The sequence below is a fragment of the Portunus trituberculatus genome, chromosome 42 (assembly GCF_017591435.1).
Source record: "Portunus trituberculatus isolate SZX2019 chromosome 42, ASM1759143v1, whole genome shotgun sequence".
In the NCBI taxonomy this organism is placed as follows: domain Eukaryota; kingdom Metazoa; phylum Arthropoda; class Malacostraca; order Decapoda; family Portunidae; genus Portunus; species Portunus trituberculatus.
In genome coordinates, this window is record NC_059296.1 from 31,040,925 (window position 1) to 31,058,705 (window position 17,781).

Below are 17,781 nucleotides of genomic sequence, written 5' to 3' on the forward strand. Positions count from 1 at the left end.
TGAAGTGACGGCACAGGTGAGCTGCAGTCTGAAGGTACAGCCCGCGGCGAGGTGGTGGTGCGTCACCTGGACACCTCCGATCTTTCGTCCGTCAGGAAATTCGCCAAGGAGGTGCTGGAGACCGAGAAAGCCATCAACGTACTGGTGAGTGTGTATGGGGACTTTGTGATTCTAGTATTACTGTCTGATTTATGTAATGGGACTGTACACCAAAGAAAACAAGAAAACGGTCGATCGACAGAAACCCGCTGAAAAAGCAAGTTGAAAAAATTGTTGCAGAATATTCTTATAGAAGTCTATGAATTTGAAATTTCAAAGTTTAACCCTGCCAGTGACCGGCAAGTTGTTGGAAAATTTCTGCATAGTTTTTGAAGAAAATTGGGCCCCTCTATGTGAATGTATTTGCCAGAAGCTTGGCCCACGATCTGGCAATATCGTCGACGAACTGTCTAAGAATTTAAATGATTACTCATTAACGTTAAGGTGTGAGATCTTTACAACTAATTCCCTCTCATACGTTTGCTCGGAATGATTAAAAGGAGCCGAAATGCGTCCAAAGGGGTCACTATTCAGGCGTTCACCACGCTATTTTCACATTTCCTTGATGACTCATGCTTGCGTCTGTACAAGAAAACTACATACTCATGATTTTGGTTCACTCCAAGGCGAAACAAACCCTGGGAGAGAAAAATGCGCTGGGAAAATTTGGACATGTATGAAGTACGTCTGCCTGAGGTTCTTGTCGAGAATGTGCAGTTGTACAAGAATTTCCAGAGGATGGATATACATCACTTCAGTTACATCATCACATTTGATGAACCAAAAATTAGGAAGGAAGACACACTACAGAAGAGCTATTTCACCATAAGTACGGCCACAGGAGAAAGTTCTTTCCTTTCATTCTCTAGTACAAGAACCGTGTGGGAAGCAACACTGATTCCGAGATCATCTATCAGACGTGTGTAGCATCATTTGCTTTGCGTTAATTAAAAGAGTTTCTTCCGTTGCCAATTACTCGTGTGGTTGCTTTATTGGCGCATCAAAAGACCATACGTTCTTCAACTACTTGTTTAACTTTCGCCATTTAGTTCAAAACATTTGTAGAATATTACCGAAGAAAAATGCTCGTTAAACATTATCAGAATTTAAGTTAATTATTTATCAACTACTTGGCAAAATTGGTACAGGCTGAACAATAACAGTCCACGAGGGGTCAGTGCTTGTTCACGGAACGCTGCGACTACTCACGGACTACTTGATGACTCATCTCAGTCTGCATATAATTAAAAACTACTGTTCACGATTTTCTTTTGCTGTTATGCTTTTCTTCATTTCAAAATATCAGTTGCGATAGTTATGCATGTAAATATGGCTGCAACGTAGACAAAATGTCTTACGAGTACAACTTGCTTGCTGGAATTATGAACAGAGGTACTGAATGCAACCATGGATTTAAAGGTGGCGGTAGTTTGAAGCATACTGGTATCCTTTAGTGATGAGGGCAAAGCATTCATTCAGCCCCTCCCTATTCCTGGTCCTGGGTGAGGGAGGCAAATATAGACTTCGCAGTGAGTTCAGTGAGGTCGACCCTATATGCATGGTCTCCCACGCAACGCGCATTTGTGAACAGCTTGCCAGACGTAGTTTTCGATGCTTCACGACCACGTCTTGTGCTCAGCTGTCAAGGCAGGGAGTGAGTGTTTCTTCATTGCTCTGATGATGAATTCGATAGATGGCTTCCTTGGGGCTATTTAGCTACTCGGATACTTTTTTTGAAACCTGAATTAATCAGAGTCCCCAGAGACCTTGAACCGAATATATCATGTGAACTCACCATCAGAGGAGTAAGGACAGGCTCACTCTGTGATGGTACAGCGAGAAGGGCATTGATTCGTACGTCTGGCACGTTATCCACGCAGGCGCAGAAGGACAGAGTGAGAGGGTCCATTTGTGTTCAGGGAAGACCTCCAGTGAACTACAAACCACTCATCCTTAATTGTTAGCTTTCTATTCCACTGGATATACATCGCCAATCTTTGATGAAGAGGTGTTTGTAGCGAGTTTGTTGTCTCAATCGCTCAGTTTGTGATGAATCAGCTTCCCGCGAGATACATTCTCAATCTCATACATTTCATTCAAATTTCCCTAAGCCTTTGGAGTTCAAGGTTGCACTTGTCATGTGTCTTTTTTGTTTGTCTCTATTGGTTTCCTGCAGTTTGTGTCTGAGAGTTCAGCTACTTATTGTCTGCGATCTTGCTATTCTTAACAAGAAGTCGTTATCCATTTTTTGGAACATTCTTTAACACATTCCGACTTCATTCCTGTATTTATACAGGTGGTTCAAGGTGTGATCTGGAGTAGGATTTAGCGTTGTCTTACCACCATTGTGTCGAGGCAGTAGCTTCCCTGGTGAATTTTCTTTCAGTGCAGATATATGCCATTATCCTACCTTCAAGAATTATTCTATTTCTTCCCATTCTTACTTGGATTCTACTGACAGAATGTACGAAGTTTATCTGTGTTTCCTCATCAGTGTGACGTGACACCAGCATACTGACTTGTCTCCTTGCCTGCAGATCAACAACGCAGGTATTTATGGCATGGGGAAGAGACAGGTGACGGCTGACGGTCTCGAGCTGACCATGGCGACCAACCACTTCGGCCACTTCTTGCTGACCAACCTGCTGCTGGGTAAGACTGATTCCCCTTTGCCTGTTCGTTTGTTTGCTTTTTCTATCTCTTACTTTTTTCACCATCCAAGAATTACCTGTACAACTGGATAGCAAGATTTATGTATGGTGCTTTTCATTGACAACCTTGTGTTTATCTTTACTGCGTTCTTCTTTGCGATTGATGCAGGACGTCTGAAGGAGTCTGGGCGGAGTCGGATCATTAACGTGTCCTCTCTAGGACACGCATTTGCTCCCAAATTTGACTTGAATGATCTGGCGATAAGCAAGAACTACAACCCAACCAATGCGTACAGCACCAGTAAACTCTGCAACCTGCTCTTTACTCGAGAACTGGCGGACAAGCTGGCTGGCACAGGTGAGCGATAGGAAGATGCTTCTTGAAATTATTTATGATCAAGTCAATGTCAACTGCGCTGCTGTGCGTGGTATTGACTTCTGTTCTTTTGTTGTTACTGGCGCTGTTAATGTTTTAGCTTACCGTGGCACTGTTCTGCTGTGTCAATGGTTTTCTGATTCTCTTTATTATTGATATTAATTAATTTTGATTTAGTTTTTCAATACGGTATTTTTTTTACTAATATTGTTTTTATCGCACTTATTACATTTATTGTTTTGTTGTTGTTGTTGTTGTTATTGGTGTGCCCATCTTGTATTGCATTGCCACATTTTCTCCATCCAGACGTGACGGTCAACAGTCTTCACCCAGGCCTCGTGCGGACTGAAATCTTTGATTCAATGAACTTCTCTTTCGGAACTTTGATCACGAACATTATGCTGGCTGTGGCCTCCAAGGTGAGAGACCCAGACACCCATAGAGGAAATAGTTGCACAATGTCAGGTTTTATTGACGATATTCTTTATTATATCGTTATCTACCTGCAGTTGGTGAACTTATACGCGAAACAGTATTGCAGTTTCTTAGTTTGGATATGCATTTAAGTAATCTTCCTTCTACTTGTACTACCATTGAGTGTTTACATTTTACTACGGGATATGACGTGAAGAAAAAGTATACAGGGTGAAATGATACTCTTGCCCTGAATTGTTTAAGAAGACTTTAGGAAACAAATAACATGGAAATACTTAAACTTAAAGAAATTTGTGTTAAACGTTATTCAGTATTAAGGAATAATAACCAATACTTCACGTGGCAAAAAAGCAGGTCTGTTGAGTCATACCAGTCGCTATATGATACAATTAAAAAAGTGTGAAATATTTCTTACTTCTGACATTCATTCATTATTTTTTCTGTTGGATAAAGGAACAAACTAAACTCCTAATTCCTATTGGTTTTCTGATCTAACAGAGGTCTTGTACTTTATAGCGTAACTATTAAGTGGATTTCGTCTACCAATGCTAAACACTTTACATCTGCCTTTGTCTTCTATTTGTCCATTTGTTCATTCTATCTGAGTGTGTCTGCACGGCGATTACATAAAGATTCAACATAATTAACCTACCTATCTTTGTGTCGGCCATAAATGTACTAACGCTCTAAAAATGGTCTAATGGTTTAAAAATAGCGCCTCGAGAAGCGTACTTATTATTTATATCCAATCTGATTTAATCATATTTTGTAGTATTTGCTTCTTGTTAATAGTGTAAACCTCTCCCAGGACGCTGTATCCGGCGCACAGACCAACATCCACCTGGCAGTGTCGGAGGAGGTGGAGGGCGTGACCGGCAAATATTTCGTAGACTGCAAGGTAACGTGACCCACACCACTGTACAGTTCGTAATATATATATGGATAAACTGTTCCTTATTTTATCAGATCAGAATTTTCTTCCCATAGTTTTCGTACAGTGCGAGTACAGCGCCCAGCAACAAAAATTCACACCCTATTAAGTTTATTCTGCAAAGAAACACTGAACAAGTTAGACAAGGATAAAAATTAGAGGTGATCGCATTGAAATTTTTAAATGCCAAAATAAATGGATTTGCATTGAAAAAAATCACATGAAAATAACATAAGATAACGGTAGGAAATAGAAATATGGGACCACATTTATGTACAAGAGGAGAGGAGAAGGAAGTGCTGCTATAGGTCTACCACTATAGTGCTATAGGACATTTTCCACTTAGAAGAAATAGTACTTTCGCCTCTAGCAACATCTGCAGAAACTAGTGTTACACCATATATGAGATGTCCACGTAAGCATTTATTGCAAACTTACCATGTTCTGTTTTCCTGCGTTCATGTCATCAGGGGGAGATGGAGGCGAGTTCAAAACCTTATTCTGCATTTATCATATACTCCGTTCTACCACACGTATTGTGGTTCACTAATAGTAGTGAATGAATAAAGTTAATAGACAGATCGATCCACTGGTATCTGTTCTTCTCAGTTTTCTTGTTTGATTTGTACAGGAAACTCCCACACGTGGTGGGAAGGTCCGCAAGGACTTAGCCACCGGGCTGTGGGAGGCGAGCGTGAAGGCTGTCGAGTTGAAGAAAGACGAGATCCACTACTGACCTCCTGGCCGCTATCAGTCACCATGCTTAGGTCAAGCGGGTCACCGATCACTTCCCGGCAGCTGAGCTACCAGCCTTGACTTTCCCTTATCATTTGCTTAATTGTCCCACACTTTTCTTGTTTCCTTTTTCTTCGTATTGTTTTCTTATTTCATCGAGCAACAGTTTTATCAGACGTGTGCCGTAACTATTCTTTATATCACTACCAACCCTCCCATTTTTTAAACTTCAACAGTATTCATGACTTGAACTGTTCCGTATGTCAGGAAATAAACTTTATGAACTTTTGGAAACGGTTATGAAATTAGTTTTATTTCCACTTTTTTTTTGTGTGTGTGTGTGTGCGAGATTGCCTAACCTACCTTACTTATGAAAAATGTAAACTCTTAGATCTATTGATTTATTGATTTTTAACCCAATAGTTGTATTTTTTTTTCTTGAGCTGATAGCTTTCAAGATTTTCAGTAAGTTATATTTTTGTAGAGAGCTTTACAGTGCAAATTAATAAAATGCGTCCCACTTATACAATATCAGCTGTTATCTATGAGATTATAAATTACTAACCAGTAAATCTAATAAATTTCACTACACCATAAATTGCCAGTTTACCTTTGTGTGCTGCCATGCGATATGTCCTTCCTCTTTGTTCAAAGAAAGAACCAATGTCCCTCCAACTTTAGGGCCCATTCTTCGCCCATTCACATTCACCTCTACTGTGGAATTATAGTAGATTACAGCCATTAATAATACATTCCTAGAGTTACCAGATCATTACGCATATCATGTAAAGAGAGCTGCGCCAAGTCTTTTTATCTAAGTTTCCCCTGTGTGGTGATATCCTTGTCGACACCGATTGTGATGTCTGGCGGCAAGGGTAAGGAGATAAGTGATAAGTGATAAGTGATAAGTAGAAGTATTATCTCCTTGCATCAATGAAATGTACACATCTACATATACAATACACGAATATAGTAAGTACTATCAATATAATTTGTATTGCAGAAGTGACTCTTGTAAGTCGGGTCTCACCATATATGTATTCGTGCAAAACGGCGAATCTTAGCTGTGTTTTCATGCTTAGCTGTGATATCAAAATAAATAGTATTCTAAGTATATTTATCCCAATCTTATCAGTGTGTTTGTGATCGCCGGTGTGACAACACGTCCCCTCCTTGTTGCAGGCCTTGTTCAGCTGGTAAGACATTAACAATTAAACCTCTTCCTTTTTCCAAATTGCAGTGACAAGCAGATGCAAGCACTCTTTCAGTATAGTAATTAGAGTAATGTATTCTGCAACATTATATATTGCCTTTTTTCAAGTACTGTATGTCCCAAATTTCACTATAACCAATTTTGTTACTTGGGCGTCACCGAAACACTCTCTGGAGGCTGGTCTGCTTGGGCTTCTTGGCAGCTTTTCTGACAACATCAATGACAAATACTTAATCTTGGTGACGCATTAGTTTGGTTGCGAGGAGTGCCTCTAGTTAATATAAGAACACTATTGTTGATGAGTTCGTGATGCCGCCACGCTGCTTACCTACCTGCCCATAACCTAACATTCATGCCGCTCGCTGCCTTGTTTTGTGTTTTACCAGTACACTCTGATGTCAGTGTTTCGTCCATGGACCTGGTAACACATAATACCAACAACCTAACATTTAAAACAACTAGTAATAGATTCAGATAAAAAGACTTTAAACTTTTATTTCAAGCCATATGTACAATAAATTTTGTAAGGTGAATTTCATGATTGATGATGTATTCCTCAGAGCGTGTTATAAGTGGGCATCACGGCTGCGCAAATTCACCATTCAACATTGTCATATATCCGTCATGGTATCATAGTTATATCCATAACGTTTTTCTTAGACAGCACCAATTTCGTATATATACTGACAAGTAAACGAATGTGGATGGATATGGGTGAAATCTGTGTGATTATGTCACCTTAAGTTACATAACATTAAATCATTAAGAAAAGTATATTGTTACTACCATTATTACTTCCTTGCCACGGGTGAGCTCTAAAGTGTACAGCTGTGTTCGTGTGTTCCAGAACAACCATGTGGCTGGAGGTCCTGGCAGCGCTGGTGGTGGTGGTAATGAGTGTGAAGTTCTGGTGCAGGTACACGTCGGGCCACTGCACCAGCACCAAGTCCATGGCGGGCAAGACGGTCATTATCACCGGCGCCACGGCAGGTGAGGCCCGGACACACTGCAGGGCAGGCAGGTGGAGAGGAGTCATAGACCCATGGCGTACTGTTATCTGAATCTCAGTTTTGTTTTTACACACACACACACACACACACACACACACACACACACACACACACACACACACACACACACACACACACACACACACACACACACACACACACACACACACAAACCAGGTAATGATCTCATTAACTGTTACCAGGAATTGGAAAGGAGACTGCTCGTGACCTGCTCCGACGCGGTGCCCGAGTTATCATCGCCTGCAGGAACCTGGAGAAAGGATGCAAAGTTGCAGGTGAAGTAAAGGACGTCACACACTGCACCTTTGTTCTATATTTCTTAAGCATATTTATGAAGCAGGAACGGCGCTGTCAAGGATAACAAAGAATGCAATTAGATAAGATAAACTATGGTGCCTGGCACATACAGAGACAAAAGCGTCAGCTAAACCCAGTGCATTAAAAGGTGACAGTTCTAATCCCTCAATCTACCGCCCTCTTCCTCTACCTTTCTAATGCTTTTTTTTTTTTTTTCCTCAACAGGAAGTTTTTTTTTAAACATCTCAGTTTACAACTTTGTATCTGGTCACCAATATAGATTCCATCGATACCACTCTATTGATGATCAGCTTTCCTTACTGAGTCTTTGTCTTCCTTGTTTGGAATTTTTTGTGATTTTTTTTTGCTGTTGCCTTCAATATATAAGAAGCTTTTGTTAGAATATGGCCTCCTATGGCTTTTGTACCTCTCTCTATAACTTCATCTCAAATTTTCTTTCTGACTGTTTTATTGTTGCTGTAATAGATGTTCTCAAAATCCTTAGGGTTCCTTAGGGTTTTGTCCTGTCATTCAATACTTTTACTATTAAATCAATGATCTTGTAAAGCAAACCACTCATCTTATCCACCCCTACGTTGACGGTACCATCCCGCAACGTTCCATGTCTTTTAATTGATGTTCAACCTTCAGTATGTAAAAAGATCACGCAGGAAAGCCATCTAACGCCTGACTTCCGGTCTCTTCAAAATTCTGATTAGAGTAGAGGAAACTTATTTTTGTTTACTGCTTCAAAACTCAATTCTTCCATCTATCCACTCGACACAACCTTCCAGACAACTATTCCCTCTTTTTTTATGACACTCAACACAGTGTCCCCCTCTTTTACACTGAACATGTTTGTTTTTTTCATTTACTTATAATGTAAACTGGATACTTCACATCTCATTTTGATTCTGTTTTTTGGACCGGCACCTTAGTGGGCGTTTTATTTTTCGTTATGGTTGTGTTAACACTAAGTGCACTTTCTACATTTAATTGTGATACTAATGACAATGATAATAATGATAATAATAATGATAATAATAATAATAATAATAATAATAATAATAATAATAATAATAATAATAATAACAACAACAATAATGGTGATAATAAGGTATTCTCTAAGTTGAACATTTATTGAACGTGAATATTAACGTAAGCTATATGAAGGGATATGTTCTGATGTTTAGTAATTATGTTCTTGGGATATTGATGTGTATGTAGCAATCGTCTACATATCTTTTTTACACAATTTGAAAATCAATTAGGCAATGATTAATACATTTCTCTTCCTAATGATGCTAACAAAGATTTGCCGTAGTTCCCTTATTGGTCATGGAAGGATAAAAGCCCCTTTATAGACTAAGGAACAGAGGCGACACAGAAAAATTAACATGAAAGCTGTGTTAGCATAGAAGTGATAGCGCATGCATTGGCGTGGCTGCAGGATTTTTTTCTAAGTTAATTACTAGTGAGATGGTAATAATTTTGAACTCTAATACTTCGGTGACGGCACAGGTGAGCTGCAGTCTGAAGGTAACGGCCGCGGCCAGGTGGTGGTGCGTCACCTGGACACCTCCGATCTTTCGTCCGTTAGGAAGTTTGCCAAGGAGGTGCTGGAGACCGAGAAGGCAATCCACGTACTGGTGAGTGTGTATGGGGACTTCGTGATTCTAGTATTACTGTTTGATTTATGTAAAGAGCCTGTCACGCCAAAGAAAACAAGAAAACGGTCGGGCCAATCGAGAGAAAGTTACGAATTTGAATTTTCATAATGTAATCCCGACATAATGTAATGCACGATAGTTCGGCAAGTTGTTGGTAAATTTCCGCATAGTGTTTGAAGAATGTTCAGCGCTCCTATGCGACTGTTGTTTCCATATGCTTGGTCAACCATTTGACAATATTGTCGGTGAATTGTCTAGGAATTTATTTAACTAGTCTTGCATATTGACGTTAAATTGTGACTTCTATACCGTGAATGGTAACAAGGAACTGAAATGTGTCCAAAGTGATCACTATTCACGCCTCTACCATGCCATATTCACCTCTTCTCGATTCCTCATTCTTGCGTCTGCAAAATAAAATACCAACTCATGATGTTGGCCCACTCCAAGCCCAAACAAGCCCAAGGAGCGAAGAAAAGGAAACATTACATTTAGAAACACCCTTGAGGAATGCTCTGGGAAAATTTGGACATGTATAAAGCTTTTCTATATGAGGTGCTTTCTGGGAATGTGCCATTGTACAAGAGTTTTCAGAGAATGGATGTCCATCACTTGAATTAGCTCATCACTTTGTTTAACCCAAAACAAGGAAGGAAGACACCCACTACAGAAGAGCAATTCCACCAGAAGTACGGCCCCAGAAGAAAGACCTTTTCTTTCATTCTCTAGTACAAGTTCAGGGTGCCATGGAACACTGATTCCGAGATCATCTATAAGATGTGTGATTTCATCATCAACTTTGCGTTAATTAAAGGAGTTTCTTCAGTTGCCAATTACTCGTGTGGTTGCCATATTGGCGTGTCAAAAGACAAATATGCATCCATAAGTTCTTTAACTACTCGTTGAACATTCGCCAATTGGTTCAAAAATATTTGTAGAATATTACCGAAAAAAAATGAAGAATGCTCGTTAAACATTCCAATAACTCAAGTTTGCTATTCATCAACTACTTGGCGAATTGGTACAAGGTGACAAAGAGCAGTACATGACGTGTTAGTGGCTGTTCACGGAACACTGCCGATTGGTCACGGATTACTTCACGAATAATCGGAAATTGCATGTAATTGAAACTACTGTTCACGACTGTTATTTGCTGTCATGATTATCTTTATTTCTAGATATCAGTTGCAACAGTTTTGCATGTGACTATGGCTGCATCATGGACAATGTGTTACAGGTTGCTCGCTGGAATTATGAACAGAGATACTAAATTCAACCATGGAATGAAAGGCGGTGTGAGTTTAAAACATACAGGTATGCCTCACTGATGAAAACAAGCCTTTCATTCAGCCCCTATTCTTTGTGTTAGGTGAGGGAGGCAAATACATACTTCATCCCAGTGTGACTTCACTGAGGTCCACCCTGTACTCAGGGTCTCCCTCACCCTGCGCTGTATGAACAGCTTACCAGACATACTACTTTTCGATGCTTCACGACCACTTGTGCTCAGTTACGACATGAGTATTTCCTCTGTGTTTTGATGATAAATTCGGTAGATGATTCTTTTGTGGCAGTTTGAATACTAAGATACATTATTTTTGTAACCTGAACTAGTCAAAGAGTACAAAGGATAGTAAGGAGAGGTTCACTCCATTATACTAGAAAGTGAAAGAGGTATCAGTTTGTAAGTCTGGCACGTTATTCATGCAGGTGCAGAGGGACAGAGGGAGAGGAACGCTGTGCGTTTGGAAGATGGACACCAGTGAACTACAAACCGCTCATCCCTAATTCTTAGCCTTACTGGTGTAAGCTGTTGTCTTTCCATTGGACTTACGCTGCAAGTCTTTGATATTGAGGTGTTTGTAGCAAATTCAGTGTCTTAGTTTTCAACGATATGCATTTCACTCAAATTTCTCTAAACCTAATGCTTTCAGAGTTGCACCTGTCATGGTTCTGAATTTGCAGTTTGTCTTCATTGGTTTCTACAGCTGATATTTAGAAAAATTCAGCTAGTTTTTGTCTGCTGCGTTGGTATTCCTAATAAGATAAGGTAACAGCATAAGCAGAAAGATTAGAGGTGAAAAAACCATCAAGAATGCTGGGCGTATCTTCAAGACGGTCAGGAACACGTGTAAGGTGCTCTAAGTTGTTCCAAGTCATTGAGGATAACAAAGTTGAAAGAATGTTCACCAAGATGGCCAGTGAAGAGAGATGAAAGCCAAAGCTGGTGGTGAACATTGAAATTTCCAAGTATGGATATCTCCTCGAAAAGATAGAGAGACAGAAGAATTTGCTCCATTTTTTAAGTTAAATAGTCAGAGAATTTAGTATAGTCAAAGGAGTTAGGGAAGAGATAGACATCACACATAAATTTAGCTATAAAGTAACTTTTGAGTAGAAGCAAGATTCAAGAGCGTGAGCACGAGAACAACTCAAGTCGCTGCGCACATAGACGCAACATACAGCTTTGAAACGAAAATCAGGATAGAGACAGTAGGAGGGAACAGAAAAGGGGCTACAGTTAGTTGTCTTAGACAGCTGTGTTCCGTTGAGGAAAAGAAGATGAGGTTTAGTAGAGGAGAGGTGGTGTTGCAGAAGTTAATAACGAAAAGTTGAGGGAGGCGTCAAGATACTTTAGGTCAATAAGAAGAGAGCAGTCCAACCTGGGAACGTTTATTGTCCCCCTCCTTAGATGGAGAATCCAAGGCTAGTGTAGGAGTCGCCATTTTTCTATTTCAAGTGAAGTGTGTGTGTGTGTGTGTGTGTGTGTGTGTGTGTGTGTGTGTGTGTGTGTGTGTGTGTGTGTGTGTGTGTGTGTGTGTATGTTTTACTGTTTGATCTGCTGCAGTCTCTGACGAGACAGCCAGACGTTACCCTACGGAACGAGCTCAGAACTCATTATTTCCGATCTTCGCATAGGCCTGAGACAAGGCACACAACACACACCGGGACAACAAGGTCACAACTCCTCGATTTACATCCCGTACCTACTCACTGCTAGGTGAACAGGGGCTACACGTGAAAGGAGACACACCCAAATATCTCCACCCGGCCGGGGAATTGAAGCCCGGTCCTCTTGTAGTTTTGTATGAAGTTGGAGAGTTGTCTTTAGAGGACAGGCTGTGACTGCCCCCTTGAGTTGTGAGATATAAAGGCAAGCGTTCAGCGAATTCACAACTAACATTGATGGTAAGTTCACAACACCCTTTGAAGTGATCCAGACCAGAACTGGGCACACCAAAACTGGGCACACCAGAAATAGTGCTATTGAACCTCTCTGCGATTAAATTATCGTTTTGGTATGTGTCTACTGCCTCCAAGAAATAATAAACTAGAAGTATTATGCCATTATCCTACATTCGAGAATTATTTAACTCTTCCTTTTTATGATTTTCATCCACTCTTGTAGTATTTGTTTTTATTGTGAAACTCTTTAAACTTCTTTCCCTCTATTCTTGAGTGATCCTTCCTTCTCCACCGTAAAGGCTATACCGCTGGCTATTGCTGGATTCTAGCAAACGTGGGAGAGTTGTAGAATGGAAGAACCGATAGGTTGCCTAAGTGACGGTAACTCGAGTTGACTCTGAATAGTTCTTAGAGACTGATTTGGTCTATCTCCGGACGGATCGTACGCTTCTCAGCACTTTCCAGCCACCAGACTGGTCATTATTATATCACACATGTTACCTATGGCTCCGGAAAACACAACCTTGCCCTGAAGACTGCGTAGTCCTCCTAACAGTGCGACACTTTCTGCTGGAGTGCTGTGGCAGTAGGCATTCCTTCCTTTGCTGCTTATGAACATTTGGAGAGACTTTTTATTTGTATTGTGCTGACAGAATGTAAGAAGTTTATCTATGTTGCCTCATCAGTGTGACGTGACACCAGTATACTGACTTGTCTCCTTGTCTGCAGATCAACAACGCAGGTATTTATGGCATGGGGAAGAGACAGGTGACGGCTGACGGTCTCGAGCTGACCATGGCGACCAACCACTTCGGCCACTTCCTGTTGACCAACCTGCTGCTGGGTGAGTTTGATCCCTCTTTCTTTTTTCGTTTGCTTGCTTTTTCTATCTCTTACTTTTCTCTCCATCCAAGACTTACCTGTACAATTTTATGGCAAGATTTATTTATGGTGCTTTTCATTGACAACCTTGTGTTTATGTTATTGTGTTCTTCTTTGCAATTCATGCAGGACGTCTGAAGGAGTCTGGGCGGAGTCGCATCATTAACGTGTCCTCTATGGGATATATGTTAGCTCCCAAATTTGACTTAAGTGATCTGGCGATAAACAAGAACTACAGCCCAGGCAGTGCGTACACCACCAGTAAACTCTGCAACCTGCTCTTCACTCGAGAACTGGCGGACAAGTTGGCTGGCACAGGTGAGCAATAAGAATTTTCTTCTTAAAGTGTTTTGTGATCAAATCAAAGTCAACTGCACTGTTCTGCGTGGTAATAACCTGTGTGTTTTTTGTTTTTGTTTTTTGTTTTTTGTGTTGTTAATGTTTTAGCTTCCAGTGGCACTGTTCTGGTTGATGTTAGTTTCCTGATTCTCTTTACTATGTATTAGTATTTATTCATTAATAAAATTTTTGTTTTTTAATGTTGTTTTCGTTGCTGATATTATCTTTGTTGCAGTTTTTACTTTTATTGTTTTATTGTCGGTGTTGTTATTGTCGTGCCCATCTTGTATTTCATTGCCACATTTTCTCCCTCCAGACGTGACGGTCAACAGCCTTCACCCTGGGTTCGTGCGGACTGAAATCTTCGATTCAATGAACTTCTCTCTCGGAACTTTCCTGACTAACATTCTGTTGCCTGTAGCCTCCAAGGTGAGAGATCCCGACACTCAAAAAGAATTAGTCGGCACAATGTCAGGTGTTGTTAACGGTATTCATTATTGTATCGTTATCCATCAGCAGATGGTGAACTTAAGGAATTGCGTATACGTCAAACAGTAGTACAGTTTTTTTTAGTTTTGGATGTGCAAGCAAATAATCTTCCTTCTGTTTGCACTTTTACGACCATTGAGTGTTAGTGTCGTCTTTACGTAGCGTGCCACATTTGCTGTTTGACGTGAAGAAAAAAGTAATGAAGATGAAATAGTACTCTTGCCCTGAACTGATAGAAAAGAAAACATGAGAAAATCAATACCATCGAAATAATCAATTTTAAAAAATGCGGAAAAAATTATTCATTATTTAGGAATAATAACCAATATTTCACTTGGCCAAAAGAAGCAGCGTTTGTTGAGTCATACGAGTCGCTATATAATACAATTAAAAAGTGTGAAATATTCCTTACTTCTGACATTTATTCATTATTTTCTCTGTCGGAGAAAGGAGCTAACTGAATCCATTAATTCCTATTGGTTTTCTGATCTAACAGAGGTCTTGTACTTTATAACGTAACTATTAGATGGATTTCGTCTACCAATGCTAAACACTTTACATCTGCCTTTATCTTCTATTTGCCCATTTGCTCATTCTATCTGAGTGTGTCGGCACGGTGATTACATAAAGATTCAACGTAGTTAACTTACCTTTCTTCGTGTCAGCCACAAATTTACTAACGCTCTAGAAATGCATGGTTTAAAAATTAGTGCTTAGAGAAGGGAACTAGTTATTTGTTGCCATTTTAATTCATTTATATTGTATAGGATTTGTAAACCTCTCTCAGGACGCTGTGTCCGGCGCACAGACCAACATCCACCTGGCAGTGTCGGAGGAGGTAGAGGGCGTGACCGGCAAATACTTCTCAGACTGCAAGGTAACGTGATCCACACCACTGTACAGTTTGTAATGCATATTTGAAGTAATCTGTTCTTTCTTGCATCAAGTCAGAAGTTTCTTTCCATAGTTCCCGGACAGTGCGAGTACAGCGACCAGGAACAAAAAATTCACATCTTGAAAAATTTATCTTGCGAAGAAACACTAAACAGGTTAGACAAGGATCAGGATTAGAAGTGATCACATTGAGGTTTTTGAATAGCAAAATAAATGTATTTGACTTTCAAAGAAATCACATGAAAAATTACATAAGGTAACGGTATGAAATAGAAATTCAAGACGATGATGCAATAAAGATATCGGGTAAGGCATTTTTAATCTAACATCTTATGATCACTGGAACACATGAATAGTATCGTCGTCAGTAGGAAAACTGTACTCTCAAGTCAGTGACTTTAGTAAGGCGCACAATATTCTTTTCACTGGAGCTGTTGATAATCAGTATTTGTGATGTCCCTTCTGTTTCTGTGTGCCAAGTACTACAGTGTGTGAGTGCTCTACGGATGTACGCACTGATGGTAGAGTCCATATGTCTGTGAGGACAGAAGGATAAAGTGCAATATCTGTCCTGGACGCTGCCTTTAAGTTGAAGCAGTGTCCGGGAGTAGTGGGGCATGGCGCATACTTATGTGTTAAAGAACATTTACTGCTGTTTTACAAGGGCGTCGAGGAAGGGCGCGGCACCGTTCACACTGCTCTTTGGTAAAGGTGAGACTGGAGGATTCTTGGCGGCGGTGTTTGAGTTCTACTGCACCATCTTCGTGCTTGGTCTTAATCAATGTGACATCTACACAGTATATGGGCAGTATACAGCATATCAGCTTCCTTAGTTTTCTTGGTGACGTGTTGACGCGGATTGTTCGATGCTGAAACTATATTTTATTCATTAATGATAATTTCAACAAGTTTTGTTGTATTACAGTATTCCGTCATGCGATGACAAGTACTGACGGACATGTACTATACCGATAACTATTGACATTCAGATTCTACTACATGACTTCCACAGAAAAATTAAATTGAAAATGCAACACACTTATAGCAAGGCGAAACATGATGACACGGTGTTTCTGCTACATAAACTCCCGCCGGTCCTGACTCCTGCATCTGCTGCCTCGCAAAGGTCGAATCTCATCACACCGGTAAACAACACCTCAAAATATTTGTTACATGAAACATTTACAATATATATATATATATATATATATATATATATATTATATATATATATATATATATATATATATATATATATATATATATATATATATATATATATATATATATATATATATATATATATATATATATATATATATATATATATATATATATATATATATATATATATATATATATATATATATATATATATATATTATTTACGATAAGATACTCATGTACGCATTTGTTGCAGTCTCATCGTGATCAGTTATTCTGCGTTCATGTTATCAGAGGGAGATGGAAGCGAGTTGAAAACCTTATTCTGCATCTACCATCTACACGTATTGTGGTTCACTAGTAGTAGTGAATGAATTAACAGACCGATAGATCTACTGGTATCTGTTCTTCTCATGTTTTCTTGTTTGATTCGAACAGGAAACTCCCACACGTGGCAGGAAGGTACGCAAGGACTTAGCCACCGGGCTGTGGGAGGCCAGTGTGAAGGCTGTCGGGCTAAAGAAAGATGAGATCCACTACTGACCTCTTGGTAGCAGTCAGTCACCATGCTCTGGTCGTATTGGTTACCGATCCCTTCTCGGCAACTGAGCCACCAGCCTTGACTTTCCCTTATCATTTGGTAAATTGTGTCACTCTTTCCCTGTTTTCTTTTTTTCTTTGTTGTTATCTTATTTCAGCGAACAAGAGTTCTGTCTGGCGTGTTCCGTCAATATTCTTAATATCACCACTACCAACCCTCCTATCTTCGGAAACCCGAACGGTATTCATGTGACTTGAATTGTTTCATATGTCAGGAAACAAACTGGCCAACTTTCTGATAACCTTTTTTTCTATCTAGTCTTTTGGAAGCTGTTATGAAATTAGTTTTATTTTCCCTTTTTTGTGAGTGTGAGATTGCCTAGTTTACTTTACTTATGAAAAGTGTAAACTCTTAGATTTATTAATTTATTCATTTTTAACCCAATAGTTGTGTTTTTTCTTGAGCTGCTGGCTTCAAAGATTTTTCAGTAAGTTTTTTTTTTTTGTAGGCAGGTGTGAGCTTTACAGTGGAAAGTGAAAAATGCGTCCCACTTTGTATATCAGCTGTTATAACCAGTTATCTATAAGATTTTAGATTACTAACCAGTACATCTATTAAATTTCACTACACTATAAATTGCCTGTTAACCATTGTGTGCTGCCATGCGATGTGTCCCTTCCTCTTTTTTTAATGAGAGAACCAATGTCCTTACACTTTGAGAGCCCATATTTTCTCCCATTCATATTCACCTTTACTACGGAATTGTAGTATATTGTGACCATTGATAATTCACACCTAACGTTACTAGATCATTAGGCATATCTTATAAAAAGATTGTGATGTCTGGTGGCACGGGTAAGGAGAGGCGCGTCAGGAGGCAACATAGGGCGCAGTCCTGAATGATGCAG

General features: G+C 39.7%; 2 protein-coding genes across 2 annotated transcripts in view; both read left to right on the forward strand.

The window, feature by feature from the left end:
• Window positions 1-5,467, forward strand: part of LOC123517406 — a 25,300-nt gene extending 19,833 nt beyond the window's left edge. Inside the window, exons 14-19 of the mRNA XM_045277419.1 lie at window positions 17-144; window positions 2,577-2,691; window positions 2,860-3,048; window positions 3,373-3,485; window positions 4,310-4,399; window positions 5,064-5,467. Coding sequence (XP_045133354.1) covers window positions 17-144; window positions 2,577-2,691; window positions 2,860-3,048; window positions 3,373-3,485; window positions 4,310-4,399; window positions 5,064-5,168 — 740 coding nt within the window. The 3' untranslated portion in view covers window positions 5,169-5,467. The remainder of the gene's footprint in view (window positions 1-16; window positions 145-2,576; window positions 2,692-2,859; window positions 3,049-3,372; window positions 3,486-4,309; window positions 4,400-5,063) is intronic.
• Window positions 5,468-6,278: 811 nt separating this feature from the next.
• LOC123517470 (retinol dehydrogenase 12-like) lies at window positions 6,279-17,208 on the forward strand. The gene is made up of 9 exons (XM_045277557.1): window positions 6,279-6,363; window positions 7,228-7,370; window positions 7,594-7,686; window positions 9,230-9,357; window positions 13,294-13,408; window positions 13,576-13,764; window positions 14,102-14,214; window positions 15,062-15,151; window positions 16,771-17,208. Exons 2-9 carry the CDS (start codon window positions 7,235-7,237, stop codon window positions 16,873-16,875), a joined length of 969 nt encoding a protein of 322 aa, XP_045133492.1. The 5' UTR covers window positions 6,279-6,363; window positions 7,228-7,234; the 3' UTR covers window positions 16,876-17,208.
• Window positions 17,209-17,781: the final 573 nt, after the last annotated feature.

What these genes read in the sequence shown, in the direction of transcription:
- LOC123517470 (XM_045277557.1), top strand. Translation starts at nt 7,235, where the DNA reads ATGTGGCTGGAGGTCCTGGCAGCGCTGGTGGTGGTGGTAATGAGTGTG. An exon ending in GAAAGGATGCAAAGTTGCAG is followed by an intron (nt 7,687 to 9,229) that starts GTGAAGTAAAGG and finishes GTGACGGCACAG; the next exon opens with GTGAGCTGCAGTCTGAAGGT. An exon ending in TGTTGCCTGTAGCCTCCAAG is followed by an intron (nt 14,215 to 15,061) that starts GTGAGAGATCCC and finishes AACCTCTCTCAG; the next exon opens with GACGCTGTGTCCGGCGCACA.